This window comes from Olea europaea, chromosome 7 (genome assembly GCF_002742605.1).
Source record: "Olea europaea var. sylvestris chromosome 7, O_europaea_v1, whole genome shotgun sequence".
Lineage (NCBI taxonomy): Eukaryota > Viridiplantae > Streptophyta > Magnoliopsida > Lamiales > Oleaceae > Olea > Olea europaea.
This window is the reverse complement of record NC_036243.1, coordinates 11,120,057-11,131,133: the sequence shown is the minus strand read 5'-3', so window position 1 is coordinate 11,131,133 and position 11,077 is coordinate 11,120,057. Positions and strand designations below refer to the sequence as shown.

Sequence of the window (11,077 nt, the reverse complement as noted above, 5' to 3'; positions counted from 1 at the left end):
TGGTAATGCATGATGAATGAATAGGAACCTGATTGAAACATTTGCTGGCAAATCAAACTCTTCAAAGAAAATCTTTAAAAATTCAACGTGTGATACTTGGACTAGACCGGTGATCACAACTAAGGATGAATAGCATTATTCAAAAACAAGCAGTGCCTTGCAAGCTCAAGTAAAAAAAATTGTGTCGAAAACAAAGTGCATGTAAGTAATAGCAGCATTAGAACGTCATAAAATGTAAGCATCTGTGTTCATATATTTGTCAGCTGTCGCGTTTAAGCATATCAAACATGTCAATAATGGAGAGTCTAAAACGAAGCTAACATCTTAAAATCTAAACTATGAGAACTAGAATGCGGAATGAGATAACATGATGATGTCCGCAACTGGTATTTCATGTAAAAAATTAAAAGAAAACAATAATGGCAATAGAAGTAAAAGTTTAGAGCAGTTCGATCGAATTTAATCATTTCTTACATTCCGCAAAGTATAGACCTTGGAACTAGGAGATACCTTTCACAATCTCAAAACTTCCACCTTGCTATTCGTTCTTCCAAAATGAGTAAACTAATTGACAATGCTTCTGCTCCAGGGGTAAGATTCTAAAAAGAGAGAATGTATACCTTACGCAAGCAAAATAAAATGATTTTCTTAAAGTAGATTTGGTAAATAACACTCTCTTGTACGCATTTATATCTGCTCAAATTCTTCATTACTTTTGAGACAATAAATTTATATAACCAACTCCACAGGCGCCAGAAGGTAAAAGAGGAAATAAAAAAAACCAAGCAAATAAAAACAAGAACGAACGAGCCATCTACTTGAGGAGGAGAAGAGGCAGGAGGGGCAAAAGGAATCTATTCTTGCACTTGAATCGTCCGTCTGCACCTGATATTGAACCTTCTGCCCCTGATATTGAACCATTGACTGGCAATATATCTCTGCATCTTCCCCTTGTAATGCGGAAAGGAAATATGGAAGATTAGCACAGGTTTTTGGCCTCATGCTTCCACCTCTTCTGCAACAGGAGCAAGGACTCTCCCTTTGACAAAGGCTGGGTCAAGAAATTTAGCCACGAATGCCCACAACTCATAAACATCATCGAAATTGGACAAGAAGCCAAGAGAGGCAGTGACAACCTCAACTCTGATGAATCCGCTTTTACCATCGTGTCTGCCATTTTCCATTGGCTTGCAAAGGGATGTATTGTCAAGACTCAAAGATCCTCGTTGCTGTTTGGAACTATCTAGAATCCGTATGTGACTAAGGATGCCAACACCAAGAGAGATACCATCTGACTCAGCCAGCTTCAGGACAATTTCCGGACTAATCAGACCCTGGTTTCTGTCCCTCACATTGAATGCAACAGCTGCACCTCTTTCGTACTTAATCTTCGGGCCATAGATCTGAACAAGTGGTACACTGTCCTTTCCGTTTGAACCCGGGAATCTTAATTGAAGCAATGAAGTTACGAGCCAATTAATCAGGAAACGAAGTCGAGAAGTTGTCTTGTTGAGACCCAACATGTTTATGTGATCAAGATGCTTACAGATCAACTCAGGTTCATTCCTGTCCAACTCTTGTTCATCACCATATTCCCCATTACTAATGTCGTCCTCATCGTCGAGGCTCGTGACTGATATTTCTCCAGGCTCCAGAGTCGGGCTTAAGCGAGCTCTGTTATTATCTTCTGTGCTAAAGGATACCCTTCTTTCCCTGCTTCCAAGATGCTCCGTCTCTTCTATGCCAAAGAATCTACAACCAGATATTCTACTTCTTTCTCTCCTTTCCAGCAACCTAAACTCACCTTCTGTCTCTCGTCTTATCGCACTTTCCTTCGTGTCGGGGAATATCTCAGGAGCTGAGCCGTTCTGAATGCTTCTATGATTAGAAGCGGAAGACAAATTGTTGGGACCGTATCCCTTCACAGCAGAATTAAGTGGTTTGTTGGTATCGGGTTCTTCTTCAATTTCAGAAAAATTATGATAGACTGGAGTTCTACATTCTCTCGAAACCTCATTCCTTTCAGTAATTTGTTCTTCTTCAGGAATCTCCTTGAAATGGTCCAATTCTTGAGATGCTGATCTAACAGCTGCATCAAATGATAATACATGGTGGTCTTCATGATGTCCTGTATTCAATTCCTTGTCAAACATCGGGCTACTTGATAGCTTTAATGCTTTTGGAGAAATTTGCTTACGAGGATTTCTGCCAGCAAACCAATCTGGCGGCAATGGAGAGGCCACATTGAGCTTGTTAGAATGACCAGCTTTATCAGAACCGAGTGGACTCTGACCTAAATCAATCCATAGTGAGTTGTCCGATGATTCATCTTCACTAAAAACGGGGCTCTTCATCACCTCCCCAACAGAAATACTCTCAGTTTCCTCAAATATAGTGCTCGCCCCATCCCTATCAGAACTGTTATCGTGCTCCATCTCACTTTCAAATACATCCCTCACCTGCGCTGATGTGTACACACCGGAAAAGGCAGGCAACTGAGTTCCAGGACGAGTTTCCGTGTTAACTTCATTCCTGCAGACTTCTTTGTCCTCAACAAATCCCGGAAAATTATCCATTGAATCACTCAAGTACAAAGGAAACACGGGAGTAATTTTCACTATACCCGACCCAGCATGTCCAGACTGATTCTGAAGGCTTGACATCACAGATTTCTTGATTAAAAGACATCCAAATCCTGTCGGGTCATAGCCAAACACTCTGTAGAACGAAGTGATGATGAAATCAGGTCGAAATAAAGATAATCCAAGGGAATCCATGTCCTTTGGGCCCAATGACCCAGCATCAAGCAAAACATGCCAGTTGTTCTGTTGAGCCAGGGCCATCCATTGATACGAGTACTTCGTACCTGAAACTCTCGACTGCACAGGGAACACAAAAAGGCCAACAGAGGAATCTTTCTTCCTCTTCCGTTTGTTCAAAATTTGCTTCCTTAGATCAGTGGAACAGAGCTTGAGAGAAGGCCATTTAAACCATGCACTATTAACTTTGGCACCTTTCTCTCTAGCACTCTGAGCCATCCAATTCACAGACTGGCTGTCATGATCAAACATGGTCAACAACCTTTTGTTCGTTTGAAATGGATAAGATTCAGCTAACAGTTTAAAGGCGGAGCCACGACTTACAGTAAATACAAGGCCATACTCATTCTCAGGGATATTCAAATAGTCCATTATTCTCATCTTTATATCATGTTCAACGGTGCCTTTCTCAGCACCCCCATATATTGCGTGATTTCCCAAATTTGCAGTAATCTCAGACAAGCTAAACGTTGACGATTCCCAGTAATGAACAGTTTGTAGCAATGAAAACAATCCAAATCCACAGTAGTCAAGACATACCTTTGAATTGGCACCAGAGAGATGCGAGTACTCATCTTCCCTCAGCTGATCAATCCTCTCCGACAACTGATACTTTGGATACATCGTGAGGAACTTCGAGAACGCTTCACCAAGCTCGGGAATGGAGTCCCCAGAAACGAATGTGCGCTCTGCCGCAATGGCAGTGGCTCTAAGGAACTCTGCCTGTGCATTTAGTCGAGCAAGAGATCGGGATCGGCCCAAAACTTCATCTTGATTGACCATGGAATCAGAAGCCATGTTTTGAGATTTAACAAGCGATCCATCTTCAGATGCTTCTTCAAGAGCCTCCATCAGCTTATGCTCTCGCAATTTCCTCAGAATTGAAGGGTTTCTCTTAATTTCTTCGGTTGAATGATCAGAATCGTATTTTCTTCTGCTCTTTTTGTCCAAGATTAGAGCAGCACAGTAATATAATGGCTTCCAAAGTGAGATATGCATCGAAGGAGTTTTTTCCCTTCAACTGTATAGAATCAATCTGATAGTATGAGAGATGTTCAGAAAGAATAATCAATTAAAGGGGTTAATTTTTTGGTTTAGCCCATCTAATTATCTAATAAGAAACTACAGAAAAAGGGACTCAATTCAAACCCTAGTCTCCAAAAAGCAAAAGGAATTAAAGCTTGAAAAAAAAAAAAATCCTTCCACCAGAATAAACCTTTGCTTTCAAAAATCAAAATCACATATCTTAAGGAGGGAAAAGAACTCTTTCAATTCATTTTTCCTTAGAGTCGTACACTGTTTTGAGATTGAACTGAAAGGAACCTAATCAAATTGAACCAGGTGAAGAAAACCCCAGTAATGACCTATCTTGAAGATGAGCTTTAGATGAGGAAAACGGGGAAGGAGTAAAAGGGTAAATTATACCACAGGATTTTGGGATTCAAGTGTGAAATCCAGAGGATTTAGTAATTCACTTCATACAGTTAAGAAAAATTGCAAATCAAGAAAAATAAACACAAACAAGAATCGACAAGATATTCAAGAAGGTTCACTCTTTAACACAATTTTTGCAGAAACCCAACTAGCCAACTAGGAGAAATCACGAAAAAACACAAGACGCAATTGTAATCAGATCCCGACGAAATGAATGCGGAAGTGAAATACTTTGAAACATCAAAATGACAACAAAACTGTCTGAAGAATTTTCTCAGAGGTCTCAAGCTAAGGATATATCAATGGAAGAAGAAGACAGCTCCTCTCTCCAAAGTTCAAACACCTGGTGAGCTCTGCTTGCTCTCTCTCTCTCTCTCCCTCTAGCTTTCCTGCAAGCCAGTTAAAAATTAAAGGAGACCCCTTATAAAAAAGATTATGTCATCTGCACTAGTTTACATTTACACGATTACCTCTCATATAAGAGACGTCGGGGTCCACGCTCAAATGTGTGGGGTCGATCTCCCCATATGAAAGGGGAGGTGAATCCGTGTCAATCAACGTGTAAACTTTCGTGTACCCATAAAATAAAATAAAAATTTATTTACGTAAAATATTATTTTAAAAAAGATTGTATGGTTAAAAATAAGAAAGAGAAAAAGAATGAGAATAGGGCCAAACGTGGACTTACTTCAAGAAATGTTTTAAAAGTTTTAACTTTTAAGAAATTTAATCTAAATTCTGGAAGATTATTATTTTGTTAAAAACTAATGAAATATATAATTAAAAGTTGTAAGTTTAATAATATATATTTTTAAAATTAATTATTGCAAAATAAAATCTAAATTTTAATCTCTACTAAATAGGGACATTATTATTATTATTATTATTTAACATAGCTTCACAAATTTTAGTTTTAGCTAAAATTCTCACACTTTTTTACGTTAGGTTTGCTCACGCTAGTAAAAAATTGAACAATGAAACTTGATTTCATTTAGCAATATTTTACGCTTTTTAGAACATTAATTATAAATAGGGGTAACAAAATGACCGAGTAGTTTGTTCCACTCATCAAAGCTCGGCCCATAGATGGTTTGAGCTCGTTACGAGATGAGTTATGGCTCAAGCTGAGCGGGGGTTCGCTTGTCAAGCTCACGAATGGTTCGTGTGCACCTAAAATTCACCAGTCAAATATGTGAACAAAAAAATCAAAAGATTTTAAAAATATATAAAAAATCTTGAACTCGTGGACTTGGCTCTTGAATTCACTAGTTCGTGGGCTGAGCTCTTCAACACTAGCCAAGTACAAGCTCGACTTATACTCAAGCTTGAGCTCGACTCATCAAAGTGGGTAGATGGATCGAGCCAAGTCGACTTGGCCCATTTTCACCACTAGTTATAAACAAATAAGGTGTTTTATTATATATAAGTTGAATAATTAAGTTGATAATTTTGAAAGAAATTTAGTAGAATAAGTAAATTCTTTTACTTACGAATAAGGAAAAACAAATTATCTAGATGCTTGAGAATGAAAAATTATTTAAGAAGTGAGTTATGGTAACCTTTAACTTAACCAAACATGGCCGTAAGTCCCTTAACAAGCTGAGAGAAATGACAATTGACTTTCACATCCCAACACGTGATTTGTTGATTATTGTACAATTAATCAATAGTTGAATGAAAATAACTGGATAATTGAACCTTCCGTCACCCAACATACTCTCTTGTAATAGCTTAAAGTCAAATATTGAACTTACTTGTAAAAGTTGTTTCCTGTCCAAAAGTCTAACTACTGTGCCTTATACTTTGCACAAATTATAATTAAATTAATAAAAACACAAAGCAATCATGTGTTTGACCAAGCTTCAAACTAAATTAAGGTCCCGTTTGATACTCATTTTTTTCAAAATGTATTTTTCTCTCTTTTCTTTTCAACCACACATTCTTCATTAAAATAATATTACACGTAAATCAAAAATTTATCCTTATTTTTCAACCACACATTTTCCATCAATTTATTAATTCAAAATACATTTTTACATAAAAATGGATCACAAACACCCTCTAAATTTATCTTTTTAAGTAGATTTTTATTTTAGATATGTTAGAGAAGGTTGCTTCTTTTAATTATGTAATTAAGTTTTTTTATTCTATGGTAAAGTAAAAGATTACTTTTAAATAAAGTATCTTACTATTTTAAACTTGTAAACACATTTTTTAGTTTAGCCTAGAAACAAGAACAAAAAAATGGTTCGAATAAACACATTTATACGAGGGAAAAGTGTTAGCAAGGTGCTAAATTATGTAGCGGAATATCTAGTGCAACGGCCATAATTATAAGTAGTACTTTGTCACGTATGTTATGTCCATAGAAAGTATCTAATTCTGTTAAATACGATGCGCTATAATAATTACAATTATCGCGCCAACTTATACATGTGCAATGTGCTTTTTAGCCAAATAGACAACAATATTTAGCTACGTAGCAATTACTTTGGTAAGAAAATTATGTTTTCTTTGTTAATTCACCATTACCATCTAAGGAGGCTCAAATACAGCCTAATGACCTAACCATTAAGAGCTAGGTCTTGACCTCGTCAAATTATCATTATAATCCACTACGTAAAAGAATTATGAAGTGTATTGTATATTTTGTATACAGATGACACAATCAATGAGAACAATTAAAATTTGGTTAGTTATTAAGTCAAATAATTTTTAATGCAACTTAACAAATACACAACCAATGCAAAATTATTAAGTTTTTGGTCCCGTGAGATATAAGCTCATATCTACTTATATGTACATTTGACTTGATTGTCATGCGATTTATCATAAAATCCATTGAACATGGTGATAGAGGAAGAGATTCATTGGATTAGCACAATAATTTCTAAGTTCAAATTGAGAAAATGTGTTAGGACAAAATCTCGATGCAGAGCATTGTCGACTTAAAAATAGAATGGAAGTTTTCACCATCGAAAACGATAGTCTCAAAGAAAGAACTCGTTTTCTTCACTATGAGAAAGATCGACACTGGCAAAATATTTCAATAATATTTTCTTAAATGGTACTTATGTTAATCAAAGAAGGCAATTTGTTTAAGGTAGTGCGCATACCATATTCTTTACATGTTTTGCGCAAAATAACCATGTTCATTCATTTTCTTGCACTACCCTCTCAGATTAAACAAACGTTGCGAAAAAACAATCCCACATTCCATTTTCTCCATTAAAAACTTGTAAATTGATGAATTTATCCTTTTCTTTTAACCTCGACAAAGAGTATCATCGATTCAAAAATAGAATAGAAGTTTTCGCCATTGAAAATAACAGGCTCAAGGAACTCGTCTTCATCACCATGAGGAAGACCGACTTCAACAAAATATTTCAATAATAATCGTTTTAAACAACCCATCTATCGATCAAAGTTCTAAAAAGTGAGAATAATCTAATAGAGAAGGCTGAACCAAGATTATTAGTAGCACACACAATATTGATGGGAAGATCATTTTAAACTAAAATTTATTATCAATCAATTTGTTATAAAATTATTACTAGCTTTTCTCGGTGCCTACGGACGTGTTGTCACAGAGATTAATGCACATTACTTGGACAAAATTTAGCGCATGTTTGACTTAGTTAAAAATCGTATTTTTAATAAAATTTATGAAGAGCGAGATTGAAAAATTGACAAATATATATATATATATATATATATATATATAGATCAACTTATGCACTATGATTTTGTGCCCATAGCCGTCTACACGACAGCTTATCTTGAACAATATTTCAGTGTAAAAATAAAAAATAATAATAATAAAGGAGCAAGCTATTTCTCCGGACAATCTCTAAAAACTTGAAAAAAAATTCCTAATAGCTAAAATCTCTAATATCAATTCTCTCAAATTTTAATTGTTCAACTATGTTACATTTACTTATGGGATGTTTGACAAAGATTTTGAAATTTTTTTTTTAAAAGATTTTGATAAAATTGATAAATTTATGGTTAAAAAATTGATATAAATTGTGGGTCATATAAAATATGTAATTAAAATTAATTTTAACCAGTTGAAAAGTTGATAATAATTATGAAGAAATAAATTTAACTTCTTATTGAATTTAAATTTTTAGCACACCAAATTATTTTTTGTAAAAGTACGAATTTTTATAAATATGCAGTAACAACGACGGTCAAATTTTGAATTTTAGGTTTTAATGATCCTTGAAGATTTTAATTTGTTCTCAATGTCATAAACTTTTTGGCCTGTTATTAGAATAGCTATCTAATCATTTTCACACGCTCTTAATATCGAATAATTCACTCGTAAAAGTCTTCTCAATGTCCAAAAAAATTAGTGCTTTGAAATGCTCGAGATTACAACTTTGTATGTTGATATTGTTCATTTATTGAGCGCTCGTGTGAGTGAAATTTTTTATTTATTATTATTATTTTTTTTTAATTTTTTTTTGTAAAATGTGTGGTAAGTAGGAAAAATTTATGAGAAACGTGAAACATAATTTTTTTTCTTTTTTAATAGAATGTGTGGTTGAAATTAGTATGAAAATATGTGATTGTTGAAGAATCATTTTTAAACAAGATCTAAATTTCAGATATTTTTTTACGACTTGTTCGGTAATAATTATGAGAATTGATTTTTTAATCATTGAGGGAAAAGTGGATCTCACATTTGAGTAAAGAAATCAGAAATGATGGTTGAAATAGTAAAATAACGCTAAAAAAAATTAATTTTTTGGGATGAAAAATTGCTATTAAATAGGGGCTTAAGTCCATTCCCACAATATATTTGAGTGCAAGTGGGACATTTTTTGCTATACAATCACATAATTAATTTTGCATTTTGTTACGGTTAATTTATGAACACGTATTAAATGAAAGTCGTCGTAGACTCATAAATGAAGAATAAGATTAATCTTTAATTAGTTAAATACACAATTATCGATGAAAAATCTCTTTCTATAGATTAATAGAAAAATTATACATATTCAATATTCATTAATTAATTTCTCTATCTTACTTTATTAAACAAATTATTTGCAAATCCTGTCATTATTAATTTACAAAGATTCTGTGGTAGTTGTTAGGTTTTTGTCCTTTGGCTTTGGACTAGATGAAGACTAAGATTATTACTATTATTAAATGGAATGAAAGCAACAACATGAAATTTTAAAAAAAAATAGTTAAAAATTAAAATATTGTAGTTTTAGGGTCCTAAGCCAAGTTAAAAATTTTGGTCAACCAATGTATTAATTTCCATAGGGGTGTGAGACGTCCCGAGATTCTTTTTGTCCTTTTATAGTTTTCTTTTTGAGGTTTATGTTTAAAATAAAAATAAAAATCAGACTTCAAATAAATAAATGCCATTTCATCTACAATTTAACATAATTTATTATATACTATTACTCGTTATGTAACACTATTTTGAATTCTTTTGTTATTTAAATATATATATATAGAGAGAGAGAGAGAGAGAGAGAGAGAATATCATGGACACTATATCAACTAATTGACATTATCAGAGATACTCCATGTGATTTCAAAAATTACATAAACATCCCCTCTATGAAAAAGTAAATATTGATTTTCTATTTTACACTTAACCAGCATTTTTATTTTTTCTTAATTCATTGTATAATGAAATTTTTTTTCAAGTTGAAGAATACTCATTTTTTAACCTTATTCAGTGTTAACTTTATTATGTTATTGGTATTGTGATTAAAAAAAAAAAATTACTTCGTACATTGTAAACAAACCAATTTTATTAATTATAGCAATTTTTTTTCCAAGAAATGAAGAGAGAGAGAGAGAGAGAGATTTAGATATGTTTTGATAATAAATTAATAATTGCAGCTATAGAAGGGCAAAATAAGAATTACAAATTTGTCTCGCAGTGAAACTATTTTTCTTTCACAAAAATAATATGTCAATCGAAAATTGTGAAAATAGAAAAATCTAGTATTTGAAAATTCGATTCAATGTATTTTATTGTTGTATTCAACCGTCACAATACGCTTAGGTTATTGTCAAAACAAGTCATGTTTTTTATTGTATTGTTGATGCTTAAACTATATTCACATAACATTCATAGAAATAATTCAAGCTAATAAGGAGTGTTCAACTTATATGAATAGAAAAAGATAAAATTTATTAAATGATTTTGCAATATCTACTCTAGACATGGTTTTTAAATTATTTTTAAAACTAGCATTTCTTACATCTTAAAAATCAAATTTAGGGTTGTGTACTTGGGAAACTGGAATTATTATTGAAAGCTTAATGCAAATTCAGAGAATTTGAAAACAGGGGAGTAAGCAAGAGTCTATTCTGTTCAACTTTTACCTGCCTATTCTTCCCCTCTACTACTATTTATAACATCTCCGCAGCTGATGTTGTTACGTCACTTGGCCCTCCAATAAAATATGTACTCTTTTCTCCAGTTGTTTCTCCATGTTGGAATGCGAAAGATAATTTATTTAGAAATCATAAAATTCTTTAATTTAAAAATAAAGAATTCGGATTTTTACCTTTCCTGAACTAGTTCCGAATCACGTCCTTTCAACTTTTTAAATTTCAAGAATTTGATACTTCAAATCTCTAAGTCTTTTATGATATTTTCCAAAATTAAGACTACACTGATGTGTGAACACATTTTTTTAATTAAATAAAAAAATAATTTTAGAACTGGACAATTGAATAAATAAAAAAAATGATTATTTTTTCTCGTTTTCTCTTTCCAAATTTAAACACTGTGAAATTAAAAAAAAGGTTGAACCCTAATTTTGAGGACCTCCACCGTCCCGCCC

General features: G+C 33.1%; 1 protein-coding gene across 1 annotated transcript; it reads right to left on the bottom strand.

Moving 5' to 3' along the window:
- Positions 1 to 426: 426 nt before the first annotated feature.
- Positions 427 to 4,658, bottom strand: LOC111396985. The gene has a single exon (XM_023023637.1). It carries the CDS (start codon positions 3,816 to 3,818, stop codon positions 999 to 1,001), a length of 2,820 nt encoding a protein of 939 aa, XP_022879405.1. The 5' UTR covers positions 3,819 to 4,658; the 3' UTR covers positions 427 to 998.
- Between the last annotated feature and the right edge of the window lie 6,419 nt (positions 4,659 to 11,077).